The sequence below is a fragment of the Salminus brasiliensis genome, chromosome 21, assembly GCF_030463535.1.
Source record: "Salminus brasiliensis chromosome 21, fSalBra1.hap2, whole genome shotgun sequence".
Taxonomy (NCBI): Eukaryota; Metazoa; Chordata; class Actinopteri; order Characiformes; family Bryconidae; genus Salminus; species Salminus brasiliensis.
Genome location: NC_132898.1, coordinates 5314655 through 5338881, shown reverse-complemented (window position 1 = coordinate 5338881; position 24227 = coordinate 5314655). Strand labels below are relative to the sequence as shown.

Genomic DNA, 24227 nt, shown 5'->3' with positions numbered 1-24227 from the left:
GTCTCTGGGTCGTAACATTTAGGGGCTCGTCCGGGATTGCATTGTCTTGTTGGCAGATTAGATCCGATTTTTTGTGGTTCTCCACCAAACCCTGAGAGATAGATCCCATCAAACTCACGAGAAACACAGCTGATCTTTAATAGAGAGTGCCATTCAAAAGTTTGGAATCAGTGTTTCCATTACAGAAAGAACCATTTTTTGTTGGTTTTAGATAAATGTGTAAAGTGGTGTTAATATGCTCTACAAAATATCAAATGTGTCTGAATCAAGCTGAAGATTATTCTAAACTGGTTGTATAAAGATGTATAACATTGAGAATGAAGTTTGTCACATAAATTCTATTTATAATACCTCATATTAGAGAGGTAAAAGAGGTCATTTCTGGATTTTGGTAAAGTATTAACAGCACAAACTCAAAATCTGTGAAATCAGATGCAAAAAATGACACAAGTTGTTCAAATAAATAAGCGATTCCAAACTTTTGAACAGTAGTTCGCTCGCGTCTGAGCAATTCCTTTTGGCTGCCAGTGTGTCAGTGAGTAATTGGATGTTTAGGTATGGAATTTAGCATAACAGGTTTATTAGTAGCGAGACTGATTTAAATGTTGGTGTGCTGGAATGCCTCTGCGCTCTGAGAAACTATTTGTCCAGTTTAAATCTGAAAGCAATTTGTGTTGGTATGCGTCTACATGGCCTGACCAGCGATGAACTCCACAGACTGACAGTGTGTTTTGTTGTTTGTTTTAAAACGGCATTCGATTGTGAAAGTGAGATTTCACGCTTACAGTTTGACTTCTGCTTTGTTGGAGTAGACGAGTATTTGTGTTGTAGTTTTTTTCTCTTTATATTTTAACTCTTCTATTGTAGAGTTTCGGTTGTATGTGCAGGTTGACTTGGTTCCTATATGCATTCATGTATGTTTAAATGTATTTTCTGGACCTATTGAATAAATAGTTGATGTGTACCATTATGTTTCATATATGTATTTTTTCTTAAAGACTGTATTGCTCTGTTTTTGCCAATTCCCACCCTCGACAATCACCACCGCCTCAAGGATAGCTCATGTTAAGCACCACCACATCTATCGCTAATAAATCTGAGAATAAAAACGGCCTGTAAGCTAACTAGCTGTTAGCTAGCATGGCACTAAGTGATTTGGATGAGAGAGAGTCTTCTTCTGGCTATGGATGGCTGTGGCATCATCAGGGCTCACACTTGCAATCTCTAAATGATGAGGGGCCCAGCACTTAGACTGTTGTGCCACTTACAGCCAACTGGATGTATACTGTGTATATTGAGTTAGTATTATTTTAAACTAGTAAATGTAAATATAGTCCATTTAAATAGAAAAAAAAATAAAACAACACCTCAGATGCAACCTTTTTTTATTTATAAGTACAACAGCAATCACAGAATTAATAAGATAATGAAAATAGTATAATAAAATATTTTTATGCAACATAATAAAGCGATCAAACAATAAACTAAAATAAAAGTAACTAAGGTGAGCTTCAGCTTGCTCTAAATGTCGTCCCAAGATTATCCATGTCCTTAGTTTCCTGCCTTTACTTAACCGTGATCCCAGCTGAACAGTTTTTGGTTAATAAAGCCATTTTCTGAACGGTACTTTTGATAATTATAATAATTATATATATAATATATATAATATATATAATTATTATAATAATTATAATAAGTTCCGGTAATGTTTATTCGTTTATTTTCACATGTTAAAAATGTTGAAAGCCTTTAACATTTGGTACGAAAAAAATCAAAAAGTAATGGAAGTTCATAATTTTCACTTTTTTTTATAAAATATTTTATAAATTCAGGAAATATTTTATTCAGATGTTCAATAAATACAAAGTTTGGACAGATTTTCTGCCAAATTCACTAGATATTATGTAACATCTGAATCAATGTTTTTGGGACGTTTTGGCAATGTTATTTAAAACGTTTGTTAGAGTGTTTGACTAACTGGGAACGTCGTGTGAGAAAGATTGTAATGACATGATCCCAGCTCGCAGGGGTTACAGGAATGTTCAGCAATGTTTTTAAAAGGTTTCAGGAAGGTTGGCCTGTAGTTTCTTACATGTTTTTTTTACATAATGCTCCCAGTTAGACAGAAACTTACATTATGGAAACATCTGAAGAACTTTCCCAAAACTCCCTGATTCCTCATCATTTATCACATTGATTACAACAACAACAACAACAACAACAAAAAATTCTAAACTTTGTAGCATTTATTTAAACTTACAATAAAATATTTATATATTAATATGAATTTACACTGATAATAAAACAGTTTAAATGATGAACTTGCATAACTTCTTAAACGAATGAAAATCCAGGATTCAACTGTGAGAATAAATAATCAAATCAACCCAAACAAATTTATTTGTATAGTGCTTTTTACAACTGGTGTTTTCACAAAGCAGCTTTTCACAGTCAGTAATTAGTAAAAAGACAAGAAATAAACAACATAAGAAGACATGATCATCTGTTGACTATCTGTTGTATCTGGTTTGGTCATTTTTATCAATAATGTTTAAATAGTTCTGACCAGAGGAGGATGAGTCGGGTCCCCCTTGAGCCCGACTGTGGAAACAACGCAGTCTAAATATATAATAGCCATTTTATTTATTTATTGCCCACAACATGCCACCGATGACGTGATCCGGCCTTCTGCTCTTTCTTTCTCACCTTTGCGAAGAAAACGGGGTGTAATTTAGCTGCAGTAATGAAATAACAGCATATATAAATGTAAAGCATTTAAGGAATGGTTACAACCCGAATAACTGTTGACGTTACAGGAAATGTATGTAAACATTCTGAACGTTAAAATGTTTGGTTATTAAAATGTGTAAATGTTTCCCCCTTTTTAATTTAGTTTATTTATATTATACTTTATATAAGATGATCTGAACTCCTCATGCAACATTGCTCCTGCTCTTGGTGCTCCTGCTCTTGGTGCTCCTGCTCTTGGTGCTCCTGCTCTCTGACCAGAGGAGGATGAGTCGGGTCCCCCTTGTGAGTCTTGGTTCCTCCCAAGGTTTCTTCCTCCAGCTCTCAGGGAGTTTTTGCTTGCCACTGTTGCCTTTGGCTGCTCACTGGGGGTCTTAGGTTTTTCATGTCAAGTCAGTCAAGTCAGATTTATTTGTATAGCGATTTTTACAACTGCTGTCGTCACAAAGCAGCTTCACATAATTAGTAATTAGTAAAAGACAGAGACAGAGAAGAAAGAAATAATGTAAGACATGAAGGATCAAAGACCCCCAGTGAGCCCCAATGGGGACAGTGGCAAGCAAAAACTCCCTCAGAGCTGGAGGAAGAAACCTTGGGAGGAACCAAGACTCACAAGGGGGACCCGACCCATCCTCCTTTGGTCAGAGAGCAGGAGCACCAAGAGCAGGAGCACCAAGAGCAGGAGCAATGTTGCATGAGGAGTTCAGATCATCAACTAAATTAAAAAGGGGGAAACATTTACACATTTTAATAATCAAACATTTTAAAGTTCAGATAAATTTCCTGTAACGTCGACTGTGATTCGGGTTGTAACCAGTCCTTAAATGCTTTACATTTATATATGCTGTTATTTCATCACTGCAGCTAAATTACACCCCGTTTTCTTCGCAAAGGTGAGAAAGAAAGAGCAGAAGGCCGGATCACGTCATCGGTGGCATGTTGTGGGCTGCTAGCTTTATGACCTCATCTTCGCCTCGTCCAGATTGCCTGGATGCGCCTCTCCTGCCAAGCTGCTTCCTGTCTGCTAATTGTTTTTAATAAGATAAACAGAGGAAACGCAGCTGTGTGATCATGTTTGTCAGTTTGTCAGCTTGCTTGGACACGTTCCTTCCCCAGATGTCTCGAGAAGGTCTACCCACCTAGTTCAAAGGATTCAGATGCAGGGCGGCAGAAGCGGGACGACACACCCAGGGCTTTCAGTCAGGAGGCCTTTCATTAGAGAGCTCGTCAGTCCTGCAGGGCAGCCGTGACGGAGCTCATTCACAGGCATGGCGGTTCTGCGAGAGGGGACCAACGGAAATGAGTGGGTACGTTTTTTGATTTATGAAGCATATTTAATATAATTCAATTCAGAATCAGTGACTTACTTATAAAATAAAATAAACACAAATACAGACACAGCACAAACCAATGGTAACCGCCATAGTTACGGGCCTGAAAATGAAAAGGTTGAATCCATATAAAAGGTGCTAGCAGTCACCTATTTAGCCCCATCATGTTAAAGTGGCAAAAGTTTGGGTCAATATATCTGTCAGAGTGAACGGCTGATCTAATCAAAATTTAACTGATCTTTAAAAGGTTTGAAGTTACAGATAATTGATTTTTTATTATTATTATTTATTGGGATTAATGATCTGCTCTCAAGTCACTGGATTTTAAGGCAGTAATGCTAATGTGTGTGTCTCCATTTTGGATTTTGGCATGTGTTCGTTTGGCAATGTGTGTGCGTTGGGCTGAATTTAACTTTTTTTTCTATCCCAGGATAAAGGCAGGGGAATTTGTGATTTCACGGCGGTTGGGCTTGTGCCATTGGCAGCTTCAGCACTTCCTCTGACTGCACTTCTATTTGAGGAAAAGCTGAGTGGCGAGGAATAACTCCACGCTGTTTACATAAGCCCTGCAAAAATTCCAGCTATTTCATATATTACATTCCCTGCCCATGACATAATCTGCAATTACAGCAGGCCTTTGGGAGGAAGAAAGATAATGAGGAGAGACTGACATGGGTTATTTTGGGCCGGGAACGTAGTGCAAACAAAAATGCTTTTTTATTTATGCTTTTAGAAACATTTTCTAGTTAAATGTGCACGGAGGACTTTCTGTGCCAGTACAGTTTACCTGACTTATTGAAGTTTTTCTTCTTTTCCCTGGTGGAAGAGCTTTTTCTAATCAGAGTGTGGTGAAAACCTCCACAGATGCTGTCCCATCATCAACAGAACTGAATCTATTAGCATCTACGTGTTTATTAAAGCTACTTATCGTTAATTTAGTATCCCACTGGCTCCAAATGGCTCAGCAGAGTAAGACAGGTCAAGCTGCTTTGCCATCAGCAGCCGGAGCCGGAGAGAGCACAACTGGCCACGCTCTCTCTGGGTAGGTAGAAGTTGGTCTCTCCCCAATCACTCCCACTGTGATGCTGGCTGATGTAGCACTGGCTATACTCCGCTAGTGACTCTCATTTCTTTACAGTGGAGGTGATCGGACCCAGGAGGCACTGTGGCAGCGACGCAGTCTAAACATATAATAGCCATTTCATTTATTTATTGTCTCCAAAAACCACCAGTGAACCTAGACATGTCTTCTGAGTTTTAGATGTCATGTTGATGATGGTAAAATAGTGATAAATCTGGGGACTATTTTGTCGAACAACACCCAGCCCTGTATTCCTCCACCGTAGTTTTAGACCAAAAGCTTTTCAGACCTTCTCGAAAACAGTATTTCAGCATCAGGCAGTGTTTTCTACTGGACTTTAGCGCTGTAGGTGTCAGTTGAGCACAGAGGATCTTGCCGGGAAGACTTACTTTGATCATCAACCTCATCAGACCAGCCAAATTCCATGTAGTCCTTAGACCATGCCTGCTTTTCACTTCTTTCACTGAGAGATGCTGAGAGTTTTCTTCCCTATGAAACTAGAGACACTGGGCTGACTGGACAGGAAGCAGACGTTTGGTCTTTAATCCCTCTAAAATCGACATCACAAAAAAAAGTTATTACCTGAAATGGATATGAAATCGCTGCCTGATACATGCGACACAGCAGGATTTATCAGATTAGCCAGATAACCTAAGCGCAACCTTCAAGACCAACAGTTCCAACATTGTTCCTCAGCTCTTCTCGTACTGGATAGGCCTTTCTCTGGGTTTAGATTATTGGGCTAAACTGAGAAATCCTGCTTGGTGAAATACCCTCCCAGACGTCCCAAACGTGCCTCTAAGAGCTACCTCACAGGAGAGTTTTGAGAAGGTTTCCATCCATTCAGGAGGCAAAACAGACACATTTATTGGATTCATCACTAATTTGCTGTCAATAATATTACATATGAACCTCAGAGGACGAGCAGAATCACTGTGTAGAACCACGGGTCATTTTGGATAGTAAATAAATGGCTATAGTGAGATTCTGGGGCCCTTGAGAAGATATTACACTGGGTCCCACAACTGGAACAATTCTGCCAAAATACTCAGTCAGTCACAGGCCCTTAGAACCGTCCTGACCCCCCCCAAAAGTGCCTCTAGCTATAGCGCCTCTTGCGTCCTATCACCACCACGGTAAAGGAAGCTGTGTCAGTAAGCTTCTCTATAATGCACTATTTCTCACCTGACCCACTTTGAATGACCCATTACATCTGCATAATTAAAATAATTAAAAATAACCTTAATAATAATTCAAGAAGCCTAAAGTTGCCAAATAATGCATGTGTTGTATTTAAGTTGTCGTCTGCTGTATTAATAGTAAGTGTGTGATTTTGATTGGGGTAAATAATGCTTTACATCATTTAACAAGCCTATTTACCACCCTGTTTACCACCCTGTTTACCACCCTGTTATTTTTTTCAGATGGAAAGATGCTGATTTTTATAGCAGATTTTACAGGCTGGTTTATGTTACCATGACAGGAGCATAGCACATAGCATAGCATAGCCTAGCCTAGCAGTGTTTTTAGACCTGTGTTTTTTGGTGTGCGGGTAGCTAACTAAAGATACTAGCGTTGTACAGGGTTAGCTTTTAGCTTCAGCAGCGTTCCTCACGGCTATCACACAACCCTTGAGGTCTATCGCATGGACATCCACAGAGACACTTTCTCTAGTTGTCCCGCCTTACCTACTCGGCTAGCATTAGCATTAGCCTTTTTAGTGTTTAGCCTAGTGGTTGCAAATATGTAACAGCTAATATCTATTAGCTAACAGTTTGGGGATTTTTGCAATTGGTCTGTTTCACAGCTCTGGTTTATCTGTTTATTTTTATAGGGGTTTGGGGTCCCTTACAAAGCAGAGCAACCCCACCAGTCCATACACCGCTACACCATCATCAGCCCTAATGCTATATGTATGTTTTTTTTAAACCCAACACCTAACCTGCAGCTACTGTACAGCCATACTGTCCCAGTGATGCTAACTAGCAGCCCTGCGGCCTCAGTGTCGCCGCTCAGTGCTATTCCCATTAGCCCCAACAGGTGAAGCCAAAGAGGAGCAGAAGGCCAGCGAGTGCGTGGCCAAAACCAACATGCCCGCGCACAGGCCACCTTTGTCTCCAGTGGCAGCTGAAAGGCTTCAGAGAGCGCCGTCCAGACATGATCGCTAGACCAGCTGGGGGAGTTGGCCCCGGCCTGTTGTGTACGGTGTAGGAAAAGCTCTCAGCGAGGCTGGTAGGGCAGTGTTATCGTAGGCTCGCGATCAAAACCCGACCACCGAACTCTGAAACGGGGTGTTTTTCGATCGCGCTGATTAATAGACTCAGCGGTCTGCTGTATTTCAGGAACGCAGGCCGGCTGTAAAGTGGGATACGGCCTAAAATGGCTGCTTGAATGCTGTTGTGTACAAGAGAATGAGCAAACAGGACTTAAAAGACCTGAAATATCTCTGACCTCATCAGCTACAAATCTTTATTTAAGCGGCATTCCACTCGGTTTAATGCGATTCCAGACCTTGAAGCTATTTCGGAGGGAGGGGTAGCGGAGGACTGGCGGACGAACTGCGAGTTCACTTGGTAGCTCATTCACAATTCACAGCGTTTGCTACAAAGACATGACCTGACTGCAGAGCGGCGGTCGAGCGGCCGCAAGAAGACTTAGCACTAAGTATCCCACATCCTGTAAGGAAGTCAACAAGGGACCTGGGTTTGAAGGTGTTTATTTGGGAAAGACTTGTATACACTCTTACAAATAAAGGTTCTTTGATCGATTCTTTAGAAGAATAAGAAAGTGTGAGTGTGAAGAACCTCCTACCACATGATGTCTGACGACAGACGCTCACAGTGGAGCGCTGAGCCCTTGCTGGACTGTGAACTTGTCAACTCCTCACACTTAATGAGCAGCAGTTAGGCCGTAGGGCCACCCTAGAGCTGTAAACTATACGGCGTAAAAACACACGTCTGAGTGAAATTAGCTTTCTGTGCTTTCTTAGACACAGACATGGTTTCACAGCACATGGTTTCATAGCTTCAGAGTGGCCCAACTGTTTTCGGCTTGCGTCCCGAACCTGATAGGTCTTAGGGCCCTATCTTACACCCTGCAGGCTATTTTCCCGCCTGAGGCCTGCAGTGTTTAAACAGCAAAGGCGCTTGCGAATATATCTACGATGTTGGGCGTGGTGGTCTCGAAATGAGGTGCGTTCAGGTACGTTTCTGGTGTCAGACGTCAACAGTCAGACGTTCATTGCTATCTTGGCAACACAGGCGCATGCCCAACGCACGTACACCCCTGCTTCTGCCATTGAAGACCGGAATTCGAACCAGCGATCCTTGGATCATAGTGACAGCGGCTTAGTCCATAATATTCTGATGGTATATATATATATATATATTTATAGGTGTGTATATGACATTATAGACTATTATGGAGTATGGAGCGCTGCGCTGAGCGCTGGAAAGTTCAGAGCGACTCCTGAGCACATTTCTGTCAGTTGCTTTGTTAGGAATGCACTTCTGAATAATCTGGTGGAATTTTTTCGGAATGTGTGCTGGAATGATTTCTAGGAGTTTGGGGATGAAAAATTGCACCTCGTCTCGTTTGGAACCGCAAGAGACGCATTAAACCCACAGTAATTTGCAGCCGAATCAGTCATAATCGCACGTCCCCTGTCCTCTCCTCTGGTACAGCCTGTTCCCCTGTTTCCTCTTGTGGGTCTTCTCTGACGATAAATTCTGAAGACTGGCCACACTGCATTTTCACATTCTCTGAAAAATGTGCTGGACATCTAACGTCATTGATGAACCCACTGTATCTCGAAAAAAAAATGCCCTGCTCTGAACTGTGGCTAATTAACCCCTTAAACAGCCTATGACCCGCTGGTGGGCTGGTGGGCCCCACCAGTTTGTACAGTCTCTGAAGTTGCTGAGTAATACGGCATGAAGCGTTAAGGGGTTAAATCACATCATTCTTTCCTGATCAAAATATCATATGTTGGGGTCCTGTAGACCCCAAAATGTACTTACCATTGTTTCCTCAGCTGGCAGAACGGCTACAGTAACTCAGTAGAGCATCTTAGAACGCACAACACGTCCAGCCTTGCGGCGGAGGGGCTACCATAGCAAAACACCACATCGGGTTCCACCTCTGTCCGCCAAGAACAGAAAGCTGAGGCTGCAGCTGAGGCTCAACACAGGCTCACCAACACTGCACAGCTGATAACTGGAGGTATGTAGCCGTAGGTCTGGTGAATCTCGATTTCTGACTCAACCGGCTCTGTGTCTGCAGTCCAGGCTGGTGGAGGTGGTGTAATGGTGTTGGAAATGTCACTGATCTGTTGTGCGTCCCTGCATGGCCACAGTTTACCCACCCATTTAAATTATATACCTAAATATATTTGTGTGGTTGTTTACAGATTTACCCATATATTTTGCCATTTACTAGGTCTAAATAAATAAATAAATATAAATAATATATAAATAAAATAAATATAAATAATTAAATAAAAATTTAATTATACTTTTTCTTGTTATTACTACACTTGCAGCTCAGAGGTACACCAAACAATAAACATCTAATTAAATTAATCCAATCCAATCTCAACCTCAGCAAACCACGAGCAAAACATGCATATTTATTAATTATTATTAATTATATACATTCAGCAGATTATAGGGTATAAAGCCTGAGCTTCAGATTAAAATGTGGCGAGTGGAGCCACCTCGTGGTCAAAACGCGTCAGTGCAGCTCTACAAACTCGGCAGCGCTGATCTCCTTAAGAGCCCCCCCTTAAATTCCTGATTTTATTAATAGGGTTTAGTCTTCAAGCAACAGAATGAACTACGTGGCCTAACCTAACCTAAACCGAACAGGTCCAGTCCTAAACTGAGCTCACAAAAGTCCACATTTCCCCTGAACTACAAATCCCAGACAGAGCTGCAGCGCTCCGTTCGCCGCCGCTCGTTTCCAGCTCGTGCGCGCCCTCTAGCGGAAGGAGCCACAATAGCAATTCTCTGAAATTAATACAACGATATTTTTATTATTTTATTATTTATTATTAAAACTAAATTATTAAACTTTGTAATATCACCAACCACTGACCACTGACACTGCCGGTGCCGGACACTTTACCGCCAAAAGTTCACCTAAACTACGACGTCATCAGGAAACCAGCGAGATCCGCTCCTCCACACCAAGAGTTTCCCCCAGCTCAGACATTACATACAATCAATCAAATTAAACGCGCGATATACTACAGTTAGATACACACATATATTTTTTATAATATCTACACAATATCTACGAATTTGTGTAATTCGCGTTTACGACTGAAAATATGTAGCTAGTATCTACCTGGCAGGACTTTTATTTTATTAGAAACGAAAAGTCCTCAGAGTTGGCGCTAGCTAGGTAGGTAGTGGTGGCGGGATTCACGCACAGCCTCAGCGGTGTCACGCGAGCTGCGTCCCAAAACAAAAACACAGGTAATTTCCATCTTATAGAAACGGCTGTTCCTCAGATTTTAACATTATTAATTTTATATATTTTTAATTTTACATTTAGTTTATTATTCGCTACTGTTAGCCAGCTAGCTAGCTCCCTTTATAGCTACCAGCTCGCTAACGTGCTCAGGGTCAGTGAGGGAGGGAGGGCTGCAGGGCTGCAGGGGTCTGGGCTGCAGGGGTCTGGGCTGCAGGGCTGGAGGGCTGCAGGGATGCAGGGCTGCAGGGGTCTGGGCTGCAGGGCTGCAGGGCTGCAGGGGTCTGGGCTGTAGGGCTGCAGGGCTGCAGGGGTCTGGGCTGCAGGGAACTGGGCTGCAGGGGTCTGGGCTGCAGGGCTGCAGGGGTCTGGGGTCTGAATGAGCGACGTTAGCAATTTATTTATTGATTTATTTGTTTATTTTCTGTATTGTGGTTTTAAAAGTGTGTTATTTTAGATGACTATTTAACTATATGCGTGAAAATGGCAAATGAATGGGATGCCTATGTTGTTGTGTGTGTAGTGTTGTGGTTAAATGTGCTGTCAGGGTAATTCTGTTCATTTTTCAGTGTAAACAAACCTTAGCTAACCTACAAACACTAAAAAACCAGTGGAAACAGTGGAAACAGTGGAAATCCCTCTTTAGAAAATCTAAACGTTGAATTTAGAGATGCACCGAGACCAGATTTTCAACTATCTGCCAATACCGGGTATCAATACCAAGTCAAGTAAAGGTAAAAGGTAAAGGTGCCTGTATTTGTCACTGTACAGCGAAATGCGTCCTCCGCATTTAACCCATCTGTGGTAGTGAACACACACACACACACACTAGTGAACTAGGGCCAGTGAGTACACACACACCGGGGAGCAGAGAGGGTAAAGGGCCTTGCTCAAGGGCCCAACAGTGGCAGCTTGCCAAGCCCGGGAATCGAACCCACAACCCTGTTATCGATAGCCCGACGCTCTAACCGCTGAGTCACCGCTGCCCCCAACTGGTGTCAAGTCAAGTCAAGTTGGATTTTATTGTCATTTCAGCTACATACAGAGTCCACAGTGAAACGGAACAACCTTCCTCCAGCATGGTGCAACATAATAGACACAGTGCTTACAGAACACAAGTGCAACACAGTACAAGTGCAGACAGACAACACAACACAGCACAGACAGAGAATAATAATAATTTAGGGGTAGTGTGCAAATTATGCAGTGTGTATAAATATTGAGTCCAGTGAGGTAGTAAAGTTATTAGTGCAAAATGCTTCCCATACTGTCTGGGGTAAATGGTTAGAGAGAGAGAGAGAGAGAGAGAGTGTAACAGAAAGGACATCAGTTCAGAAGTTGAGTTGAGTTGAGGAGTCTGATGGCTTAGGGGAAGAAGCTGTTGCAGAGTCTGGTCGTGTTGGACCGGCTGCTGCGGTACCTTCTTCCCTAGGCGTACCGCCGTGCTAGATACTGTGTATTTAAGTCTCCTGTTGCTGTTTTCTAGGCCCTAATAGTGGTTATACACCAATCAGCCCGGCCATAACATTGGTATCATCAGCCTAATGTTGAGTAGACCCCCTTGTCCTGCCACAGCAGATCTCACCATTCAGGGCATGAACTCCACAAGGCCTCTGAAGGTGTCCTGCTGTGGTATTTTTGGCCCCAAGACCAGATGTTAGCTGCAGATCCTTTAAGTCCTGTAAGCCTTCATAGATTGCATCAGTGAGCATTAGGTGCCCTTGACCCTGTTGCCTTCTTGGAGCACTTTTGTAAGGTGGCAGGAATACAGCAGAAGACCTGCCTGATGGTTCGGAGAGGCTCTGACCCAGGTGTCTAGCTGTCACAGCTGGCCCCTGTTAGAGTACCTCAGATCCCCACTTGCTGCCTAATGTAGCCATCCCTTGACAGATGCGACCGTAGATGAAGATTCGCCTCCCTTTCGTCTGTTAGTGGTGCTGCTGTTAAGGCCGAAATGCTGTGTATTTGTTCGATTTGCTTGTAAAAATGATGCATCTTCATGAGTGGAGAGACTGACGTTGACTTTATCATGTTTTTCAGGTCTGATTTGCACAATGGCAGCTCTTAAAAAGGAATCTTCAAACCCATCGCCAGTTTTATTCCTAAATACAAAAGGGGAACCCATGCGCTTCTTTATAAGACCCGGTCCCACCAAAGTGCAGCTCCAGCCTCTAATAGTGGACGGCGGAGGCATCGTGTGTCGCACTCAAGAGCCCAACGTCATCCTGTTGGCAGATCCTGGAGAGGTCAGTACCGTTATGGAAGGTGCCGGGCAGTTCTACATTTCCACCCAGTACATCCTCGACTGTGTGGCACAGAACCAGCAGCTGGATATAAAAAGCTACAGGTTCAGCAATTTGCCACCTGTGCAGACAAGAGCGGCCTCACGGAAGCAAAGAGGCGCCGGGCGAATGGGCTACTCGTCTGAAGACGACACGGCCATTTTGGACTTCATCGCCAAGCGGCGACATGAAGCCAAGGGCAACCGGGTGTGGCAGCAGATGGAGAAAAAACATGTCACCGCTCATTCCTGGCAGTCCATGAAGGACAGATTTCTGAAGCACCTTCAGTTCAAGTCGACGGACAAAAAAAAGAAGGTCCCGCCCTTTAAGGAAAGTTCCTCATCTGAGGAGAACCCCGCTCAGACTTCACCACAAAAGAAGAGGCAGAAGACAGCACAGGTGGCTTCGTCTTCTGATTCAGACGTAACGCAGATCAGGCCTGATGTTCAGAGCGGGGCCGAGGGGATCGCAGCAGACCAACCGGAACTTCAGACGTCACCTGAGAAAAGCAGGTCCCCTCAGCAACTGGGTTCAGAGCAGGTTCAGCCACATGCCCGAAGTGATGAAGTTGAGATAGAAGAGCTTGGTGATGAGCCAAACCGAGAATCAGCACTTCAGGAGGAGCAAGAGCCGTGCCGAGACAGTGAGCAGCCTGAGGTCTCAGCTAAAAGAGCTAGAATGGACGAGGATGACACTGGGGAGGGGACGTCAGAAGGTAATTTCCTGCTTATTTTTTTAACCATACGCAGAAGGTCCTTAAATCATGGCAACATACAGCAGGTACTTTATCAGTTTAACCCCTTTGACCCTGTAGGTAAGCCCGCATTTCGTCACTCTCACAGCTACATCACTGCCATAATGAAAATCAGTTATATAGGCCCTAAAATAGAACCCTGTGGGACCCCACAAGATATACTTAACCGATATTCCCGATATTAGTTTTCATAAGCATTAGGATTCATAACTGAATAATAAACCTACACATCAAATGGGGTTCAGTGATCTTCACAGTCACACGTCTTCATTACAAACATGGTTCTTTTTACGATCAAATAGTGGTTCTTACGTGACATCGCTCAAAAAAACCACTTGAAGTGTAGGATGATCTTAACTGGACACTTGGCCTTGCTTGAATGACCTGGTGTCTTTCTTTTGAAGTCTTTTTATGCTGTGACACTTTTTTAGGTCCAAGCAATCAGCAGACCACTCCCACCGAGACCAGACAGAAAAGGCAGACGTCTATAACCCCTGGAAGGAAGCTTGGCATACTTGAGAGAGCTGCCAGAGAATTTGAGGACTCTCAAGTGGTAGGTAACAGTAGCACGTCTGTACAGTTCCTGCTGAACACGTGTACAGTACTGTGCAAATGTTTTTCAGGTACCTGTGAATATATTTAGTAACGGCTGTTTATCAGGGTGGTAAAGAATGTATTTGCTCAAATAGCATGAGGGTTAGAGTTAATACTGATAACAAATAGGGCAGCGGTGGCAGGGGTGGCTCAGCGGTTAGAGCGCCGGGATATCGATAACAGGGTTGTGGGTTCGATTCCCGCGCTCGGCAAGCTGCCACTGTTGGGCCCTTGAGCAAGGCCCTCTTTACCCTCTCTGCTCCCTGGGCTCTGGAGTTGGCTGCCCACCGCTCTGGGTGTGTGTGTGTACTCACTGCCCCTAACACGTGTGTGTGTGTGTGTGTGTGTGTGAGTGTGAGTGTGTGTTCACTACCAGATGGGTTAAATACAGAGGACACATTTCGCTGTACAGTGTACATCTGTACACCATGTTAATAAATCTGGATGAATAGGCCAATAGAAATGCTCTAAATTACTAAGTTAAGAACAGTTTTGCCTTTTCCTGTAAAGTCACCATTGTGGAGATAAATGTTTTTTACTGGAGAGCGACAATATATATGTGTGTGTGTGTGTTTGTGTATATTTATATATATATATGTAACATTTTACATTTTAACTATTGGAATTTCTGTATAGGCATGACTATTATTAAACAATTATTACACATCAATATGTGCTGACTTTTGCACACAATTGAATATAACTAAAAAACAACCTTGTATTACTGCACAGCAGAGTAGTTAAAGTTAGAGCTGGGTAATATGGCGGTATTTTATCATATTGTGATGCACAGTATACTTTTCTAAGCATGTTGAGGATACTGTTAGTGCTTAAAGAACACTGATCTACTACACGTTTCATTACAGACAGTGTGATTAGACTGGTTAAATTAGATGAGCAGCAGATGCTGAATAAAGTATCTGAATAGTAGTGTAATAATAATCTGTTGCTACTGATGTATTCAGTCTGTAATTACATGCATGATTTCTCTTTCTTTCACAGGTTGATGGTGAAAGCCAAGAAGTCCGGCCTCCGAGTAGAGCGTCATCGGTTAACTCTGATACAGACGAAGGCCAGATTACGGCGGCGCGCGAAAGGGCTGTAAGGGAACTGCAAGAAAATGCTGGTCATTGTAATACAGAACAGAATGCACCAGAGGTCCAAAGCAACAGATGTGCCCCGGGGTCTGTGGATGATGGTCCAGGTCCTAGCAGTGCTGCTGCACCTGTGACCTCCAATGCACACATGTTCATATTTGACCAGGAGTCCCAAGAGGACCAGAGCCAGTGCTCTCAGAAGGAGGCTCTTTCTCAGGACTCGGAGGAGGAAAAGCAGCACATAGTGAAACTGGTGACGGACTCCAAGAAAGACCTGGTTGAGGTGATGAAGGCACTTCTGAAGGCCAGCGGTGATGTGACACTAGCACGATCATTTTTGCTTGAAGGCTATAATGCTGAGGTGCACGGGCCCATCTGGACTAGGCGTGATGATGAAATCCTGCTTTCAGCCGGTTCTTCTGATCTTGAGCGGCTTCGGGAGAAGTACGGTGCCGATAGAGTCTTGAAGCGAGCCGATTTCCTGAAGGCACATTGAAACGGTGGACATGAGCGCTCATGACTGGAAATGACTGTAGTGGAGATAAAACATTATTTTTATACTATTGTCACATTTTAGATTTTTCTTTTATCATCTGAACCATTGAAAATACACTGTTCAAAAGTTTGGGATCACTTATCATATTACACTGTAGATTTAAATATTATAAACATCACATCAACACACTTGTTTTAAATGTTTTACTCCATATTTAAATTATTTTCGAGATAAATTGATAAACATATAATGTAATGTATCATTTATGTACAATCTTTTTCTACCCCCAGATTTAAAAGAAACCATTAAAATATGGCTGTTAATTTCATATAACTTAATTTTTGCTGTTCCACAGCTTTCTCGGTCAACTTTCTTTTCTTTGTTTCCCCAGATTGTCAGTTTCCCAATGATTTAAAACCTGTACAGAGACACGCCATGAACATATTAAAACATTTTTATACATTTATGTGCACCCAAATTAAATTAATGTGGTTGAAAATGTGGATTTCCAACTTTTTGACTGTAGTGTCTATGCCATGTCATCTGAATCTGCGTTTGTAAACAGTTGCTTTATTTTAATTATTTTTTACAAATCAGCCAAAATAAATGAGAGTGATGATAGCACTCAGTTTTAATCACGTTTAGTTATTTTAGAGCTGATTGAACTGATCCTGTACTCAAATCATGTTTTCAGAAATAATAAATAAATACAGATTTTGTAGCAAATTCTTAAAAATATACATTTTTGATCCCAAACTTTAGTTTAAGATCAACTTTAAAATAAGGCACTAGTTTGCTGTAAAAATAACTGTTTACTAAGGTTTAAATCTTGTTTACTTGAAATGAATTAAAGTCAACAATTGTAGTCCTTGGTTCATTGTAGTTGGTTCAGCTCCTGATCGGCTTGCTGTTGCTCATATCTAACTTTAGCTTTACGTCTTTACACCAAATGGATCTAAAATGTTTGGTGCCTGAAATATTAAAGTAGAGGATTAATAACAGGAGAAAAATGTTTCCACAATTTAAGAAATAGTTCTCTCTGTTCAGAGAGGATGCTTTAGTTAAAACCGAAGGAACAATGTATTAGTTTGAGGGAACAATTAATTACACTATTTTGAGAGAACGGTTCATTATATTGAAGGATGATTTATTAAATTAAGGGAACGATTTATTACACTGAGAGAATGTTGTTTTTATAGTTGACAGTTGACAGAGAATTTTTTTTTACATTGAGGGATGATTTATTAAATTAAGGGAATTATTTATTTAATTAAGGAAATGATTTATTACACTGAGAAACGATTTGACACATTTAGGGAGGATTTATTACACTGAGACAATTTTTTATTACATTGAGGGATTAGTTATTTAATTCAGGGAGTGATTTATTACACTGAGAAACGATTTATTGAGGGATTGATGCATTGAGGGATAAGTTCTTCAATTAAGGGAATTATTTATTTAATTAAGGGAATAATTTATCACACTGAAGGATGATTTATTTAATTAGGGAATTATTTATTTAATTAAGGGAATGATTTATTACACTGAAGGATGATTTATTTAATTAGGGAATTATTTATTTAATTAAGGGAATGATTTATTACACTGAAGGATGATTTATTTAATTAAGGGAATGATTTATTTAATTAAGGGAATGATTTATTACACTGAAGGATGATTTATTTAATTAGGGAATTATTTATTTAATTAAGGGAATGATTTATTACACTGAAGGATGATTTATTTAATTAATGAATTATTTATTTAATTAAGGGAATGATTTATTACACTGAAGGATGATTTATTTAATTAATGAATTATTTATTTAATTTAGGGAATGATTTATTACACTGAAGGATGATTTATTTAATTAAGGGAATTATTTATTAATTAAGGGAATGATTTATTACACTGAAGGATGATTAATTTAATTAATGAATTATTTATTTAATTTAGGGAATGATTTATTACACTGAGGGATGATTTATTTAATTAAGGGAATGATTTATTACACAGGGATGATTTATTTAATTAAGGGAATGATTTATTACACTGAGGGATGATTTATTTAATTAAGGGAATGATTTATTACACAGGGATGATTTATTTAATTAAGGGAATGATTTATTACACAGGGATGATTTATTTAATTAAGGGAATGATTTATTACACTGAGGGATGATTTATTTAATTAAGGGAATGATTTATTACACAGGGATGATTTATTTAATTAAGGGAATGATTTATTACACAGGGATGATTTATTTAATTAAGGGAATGATTTATTACACTGAGGGATGATTTATTTAATTAAGGGAATGATTTATTACACAGGGATGATTTATTTAATTAAGGGAATGATTTATTACACTGAGGGATGATTTATTTAATTAAGGGAATGATTTATTACACAGGGATGATTTATTTAATTAAGGGAATGATTTATTACACAGGGATGATTTATTTAATTAAGGGAATGATTTATTACACAGGGATGATTTATTTAATTAAGGGAATGATTTATTACACTGAGGGATGATTTATTTAATTAAGGGAATGATTTATTACACAGGGATGATTTATTTAATTAAGGGAATGATTTATTACACTGAGGGATGATTTATTTAATTAAGGGAATGATTTATTACACTGAGGGATGATTTATTTAATTAAGGGAATGATTTATTACACAGGGATGATTTATTTAATTAAGGGAATGATTTATTACACAGGGATGATTTATTTAATTAAGGGAATGATTTATTACACTGAGGGATGATTTATTTAATTAAGGGAATGATTTATTACACAGGGATGATTTATTTAATTAAGGGAATGATTTATTACACTGAGGGATGATTTATTTAATTAAGGGAACAGTTTATTACATTGTTATTATAAATTGTTCTCACACTGAGGTAACTGTTTTGAGTGTGTTTATTATTATTATTATGTGTGATATTATTATTATAATCAGGGAGCTCTGTATTAACCTGTGCTGTGTGTTGGGTGGTGGTGTTGGGTGGAGCTGTTGGGTGGTGGTGTTGGGTGGTGGTGTTGGGTGGAGCTGTTGGGTGGTGGTGTTGGGTGGTGGTGTTGGGTGGAGCTGTTGGGTGGTGGTGTTGGTGGTGGTGTTGGGTGGTGGTGTTGGGTGGAGCTGTTGGGTGGTGGTGTTGGGTGGTGGTGTTGGGTGGTGGTGTTGGGTGGAGCTGTTGGTGCTCTGAGGCTCGTGGGATGTTTTGCTGACTGAACCTCCTTTTCGCGTTTCTCCGGTTTTGGCCGCAGCGCCGCTCCGTACTTCAGAGCCGTGTATGAAGAGCTAGCCAGCAGCAGCAGCTACTGTTGACAAAATTCACAGGCGGGTTTTGGAGGGGAGTCCGAAACAGCGACAGTAGGTACCGTACCGTTCAACCGCGGATCAGCCCCGACACTTTACACGCGGTGGCTGTTTCAGAGGCAGTCTGCGGGGCGGCTTCAGCGCGGCTGGCTTCGTCCGGAGCGGTTTAATGGGGCTGTGTGTCCAGGTGGAGCTGCGCTAACAGCGGCTCTGCCCTGCCTGTCAGACCGAGCGCGGAAGCCTTTCTGCAGCAGGGCTGACCGCACCAGCCCGCAGACCCACGCTGAAGTGATGGGCGACACGGTCGCTGACGGCTTTCTACTGCAGGGTTTGCTCGGCAGGTGCTGCTGGCTGGCTGCTGGCTGGCTGGCTGCTGGCTGGCTGGCTGGCTGCTGGCTGGCTGCTGGGTGTCTTGTCAACAGGGCCGTTGACTTGCCCTCAGTGCTGGGTACTGTTGCTGTCTGTGCAGGAGTGGAGAAGCTCCTACATGCAAGGCTTGTGCATGGAGTGACTTTCCATAGGGTGCTAGCAGAGGCTGAGCTTTTTAGCCCGTTTGGGGACTGTCTGAGGGCGAACATCTGCACTTTGCAGTGTTTCCCAGCCCTGTTGACCAGCAGCAACATCTGTCCGAGCTCACAACACACCTGTGCCAGGTGTTCGGAGCTGTCACTCGCTTCTTTCAGGCATGTTTACAGCTGGAATCACTGAACTGCAGGTCTTACCATGCTGTTTAGATGCATTTGCCTTTATTCCATCCTGGGGCCTTCATTTTCACCCTGTCCAACTCACAACACACCTGTGCCAGGTGTTCGGTGCTGTCACTCGCTTCTTTCAGGCATGTTTACAGCTGGAATCGGGTAAACTGCAGGTCTTACCATGCTGTTTAGATGCCTTTCGCTCTGTGAGGGCCAAGATCAAGGTGGACCTCGCCGTTATTCCATCCTGGGGCCTTCATTTTTACCCTGTCCGAGCTCACAACACACCTGTGCCAGGTGTTCGGTGAGCTGAAAGCGTTGCAGTCGGACAAAGCAGGCCTCATCATGATGGGCCTGGACTGGACGTCCCAGTATCTACATCAGCTTTCCCTAGCTTGGCCTGTGACAGATGACCTCTATGGGTCTCCTACTCGCTCGTAGATGTCTTATCATAGATGTCCTTGCTGGAGAGATCTCAAAAAGATGGAAGTCGCAGTACAAGATGTATGGCAGGATGGGTGGTATGGCACAAATGTTTGGCACTTGCTCGTGCCCTCTTTTTCTTTCTCCTCCTGTTGTTTCTGTTTCTGTCTTGGCCTCCTGTGTGTTTCACGAGCAGCGGCTGAATCTGATCGGTGTGACCGTGATGGATCACGTCTTCCAAGTCGCATCACATCAGCAACGCAGGTCTGTGTGCACAGTTCTGATTGAGCATCTGTGTGATCTTGTGTTTCTCAGAGCTGTGGCCCAGTCTAACGCGGAAGCATGAGTTCCAAGGGGGGCGGTACGGCCCTGTCCCGACGAAACTACCGCCTGGCCTCCGACACAGACAAGCCGAAAGTCACCGGTAAGGAGGAGGGTGCATTATAGTGGGAGGTCTGGGGTGGGTCACTTCACGCCTTTATTAAAATGCTTAGACAAACATAAGACGCATAAGACTTCAGCAAATCCTGTGCAAAAGTTTCGACACCCTATACGCTGATAGAAACCTCACATTTTATTATGTCTTAATTTATTATGTATTTTAGGCTAATTTTGACTTTTCAGTCCTTGCACTGGCACTTTTCTAACATGGACGAACCGTCTAAAGATCTAAAAAACAAAGATACTTGGTTCCCACAAGGGCAAGGCTTTAAGAAGATAGCCAAGTGTTTGCAGCTTGTAGTTTCTACTCAGCGTTTAGAGTGTAGTGAGAAAAATGGCAGCTCAGGTGAGTTCTAGAAGACCATTAACATTGTCTGAGAGATCAGCTTGAATGCTGGTAAGACCAAAAAAAACGAAAACAATGAAACCCCCAATATGACTGCCTGAACCCTACAGGAAACTTTAGCTGAGTCATGAGGGTGGTGCACTGTTCCACTGTGCAGCGTTGCTTGCACAAACCTAATCCTCATTAAAAAGTCATTAGACTGAAACCTTACCTGTGACCTTGTCACAAAGGGCAGTGCTTGAAGAATGCTTACAGAACATCTAGAAACAAGTGCTGTGGACTGATTTAGACTAAACTGAATTCTGCAGATACTTTTAAAGAGACTGCGTTTCATGAAAAGAACACCTTGCCAACTGTGAATCATTGGGGTTGCGCTGCTGCCTGTGGCATTGGTAATATTGAGTGGGGGAGGGAAGAATGGATTTTACAAAATGACCTGTAAATCTGGCTCCCTCAGAAACCACCAGGCACCCTCTCTGTCCTCTGATCTAAGCATAATATAATAATGTGTATAGGCCTTAAACGGACTGTGCATGCAAGGTGAATATCTTAGAAATATCTTAGCAAAGAAGTAGGGTGAGTGTGGATGTTAATGCTAACTCTGTAAGGTGCCAAAACTTTTGCACAGGCCATCCTGATTATTTCCATTTGTTAAATACTTATGCCATGAAAGTAAGAGTAAGAGTAAGACCTGGCTAATTTAGTGCTTAAGGTTAGGTCAGTGTGGGGGCCATGAATACTGTGTTTATGCCAGAGGTCATCAGTTCCTGGAAAGTCAGCGTCCAGCACTGTTTGATGAGCACCCTGCTCAAACACTCCTACTAAGATCTCTTTGAACAGGGAGGTTGCCAAACTGTGTTGGATAGTGACCTTCCTAACTGAGGTGTCCTGATCTAACACTCAAGTAAGAAGCTAGTATGTTAGCTCCAAGCTAACATGCTTGGCCATGATTTGAGGTGCAGCAGAGACAGATGAGAGCTGATCTGAGATCTGTACTTTTATTCTTAAGATGTTTAATAAATGGGGCATAATAATTGGAAAAAGGAACATTCAGGGGGGTTCAGGGAGGCTCTGAGGGGTATTGCCCTGCCACTATGGCCAAGGGGTCACGAGATCCAATCCCAAGCCATGCCGAAAGAGCGCAAATGGCCATACTCTCTCTGGGTCACCAGAAATGTTGGTCAGCATGGCCGTCTCTTAGCCAGAGCGGTGGAGCTGGGGTCTGCAGTTTCCTCTGAGCATGCTGCCGCCAAGGCAATGCTAATTCCTTACACACTCCTGGTGTCTGGAGCATTGCTAGTGCTAGGGGGAGCTACGAATGGGAGGGTTACTTGGCAAATTTTGAGAAAATTGTGAGGGAAATATTTGACAAACAATAAAAATATATATAATAATAATAATAGCAATAATAACATTTTGTTTTAAATTCCTTATCCCAGGTATTGTCAATGAGAAGCTGTTGAGTGACTACCTACATCACGTGTTCCCTGCCTCCAGTAAGCACGGGCCAGCATCAGCAACTTACAGGTTAGGCTTTGTGAAAGGCTTCTTTCAAATTTTAGCACTCATACTGTACCGTTCAGAGGTTTTAGGCACCTAAGCACTTTATTTAAAGTCATTTCTCTCAGCAGTAAGACAGTTTTTCCTGTAGAAACTCAAGATTGCTTTAGAACAGATAAACCAGGTGAACATAAATCCAGTAAAAAGGAACAAGAGCTTCTAATTCTAAAGAAAGTAGTGAGATCTTGTTGGTGAGCTAGTCTGAAGAACAGAGCTCGGTTCCTCTAGATTTTTCCTGGACGCCCTCCCCCAGTCCAGCCAGCACAGCGTGGAGGCTCACCTGATTTACCATTATTAAGCCCTGATTTACCACCAAACCAGGTGTTGATCTGAGGAGAACTCTAAATAATACTAGACTCCATGAGAGAGGAGAACTTTGGAGATGTTCTAATGATGAACACAGTGATGGAGAACCACCTCCACCACTTTCTGTAGGAGTGTTATTAGTGTTTATGTAGTTAGTAAACACTTTCTGCCCAGATAAGGTCTCTATACAGTACTGTACTGTATGTCATTAAATGGAAATGAAGAATGGGAATTCTCACAGTCATCCAAAGGTGAGTTCAGTTTTGTCTGGAACCTATAGAGCTCTCCCAGCGTACCCATAATACACCCAGTGTGCTCCTTTATACGGTATGAGTGTGTTGATTTTGGATGAGACTGAATACTGACCCAGATCTAATGTTAGCAGAGTGTGAATTGGGGGTTGTTCACTGCGTGTCCCGCCACAGTGAGCCAGGGGCACCGTTCCCACATCCACGGTCAGTCTCAGGTTACCGTTGCAGCTCTATAGATAGAGTATGATGGGAGGACGAAGAAAGCTGACCCCCAGAAATGAAGGTGGCTAAATAATTACTCTGACCACCATGGCTGTGTAAAACTACACTTGCTTCCATTGTGAAGCAGCTGTGTGAAGTGGCGTAGTTCAAGTGTGTGTTTAGCTGAGCTGAGATGGTTACTGGTTTAAGTGGTATATCTATAAGCTATAGGACCCCCTTACTGTTATGGTACATGGAAGTGACAAACCGTGAAGCTCAAATACTGCTGTTCCTCCTTCAAAAGAACATCCAGCAGAACCAGAGCAGAGCTGGAAAATGGGCCACTTCCAAAACCCCAAAACTGTTACATCACAGTTTTGACTTGTTATATTTACCTTCCCAAAAGTTACATAAACTCCGCCCTACTCCCCTACTCAAAGCTGGCGAAAACTTAAAACGTGATGCGACTTCAGGATAACATGGTGTTGTTGATACTGGAGAGCAGCTCATCACCTCCAGAATCTGCTGGATATGGGAATACAGGTTGCTACACGAACCCAGGCCTCGGGACCTTGCGTCTTTTCCTGTACAATGTGCGCAGAACAGGCCCTCAAACCTGGCACGAGACAAACCGAAAGCCAGGAGGGGCAAACAAGGATCGATGCTAGGCTGAAAGCTAACACTAGCAGACGCAATTTTTTGCTATCTCTTCTCTCCATCGTCCACTCCCTCGAAAATAAACTGGACTCCCTGAGCTGAACCAAACTGGAGCTAAACTCCCATCAGAATGAAAAGCTCTGGCTAATATT

The 24227-nt window shown here is 42.2% G+C and overlaps 2 protein-coding genes across 4 annotated transcripts in view; both read left to right on the top strand.

Moving 5' to 3' along the window:
* The first annotated feature begins 9362 nt into the window (after window positions 1–9362).
* On the top strand, window positions 9363–16648 carry terf2ip (telomeric repeat binding factor 2, interacting protein). Of its 3 annotated transcripts, none has more exons than XM_072666062.1 (4): window positions 9363–9381; window positions 12673–13629; window positions 14100–14221; window positions 15265–16648. In XM_072666062.1, exons 2-4 carry the CDS (start codon window positions 12687–12689, stop codon window positions 15853–15855), a joined length of 1656 nt encoding a protein of 551 aa, XP_072522163.1. In that variant the 5' UTR covers window positions 9363–9381; window positions 12673–12686; the 3' UTR covers window positions 15856–16648. The 3 variants fall into 3 exon arrangements, with proteins under 3 accessions (XP_072522163.1, XP_072522161.1, XP_072522162.1); XM_072666060.1 differs by lacking the exon at window positions 9363–9381 and adding an exon at window positions 10582–10637; XM_072666061.1 differs by lacking the exon at window positions 9363–9381 and adding an exon at window positions 11164–11373.
* A 2521-nt stretch (window positions 16649–19169) lies between these two features.
* rnf123 (ring finger protein 123) overlaps window positions 19170–24227 on the top strand; it is a 176115-nt gene continuing 171057 nt past the window's right edge. Inside the window, exons 1-3 of the mRNA XM_072665512.1 lie at window positions 19170–19249; window positions 20629–20737; window positions 22540–22627. Coding sequence (XP_072521613.1) covers window positions 20656–20737; window positions 22540–22627 — 170 coding nt within the window. The 5' untranslated portion in view covers window positions 19170–19249; window positions 20629–20655. The remainder of the gene's footprint in view (window positions 19250–20628; window positions 20738–22539; window positions 22628–24227) is intronic.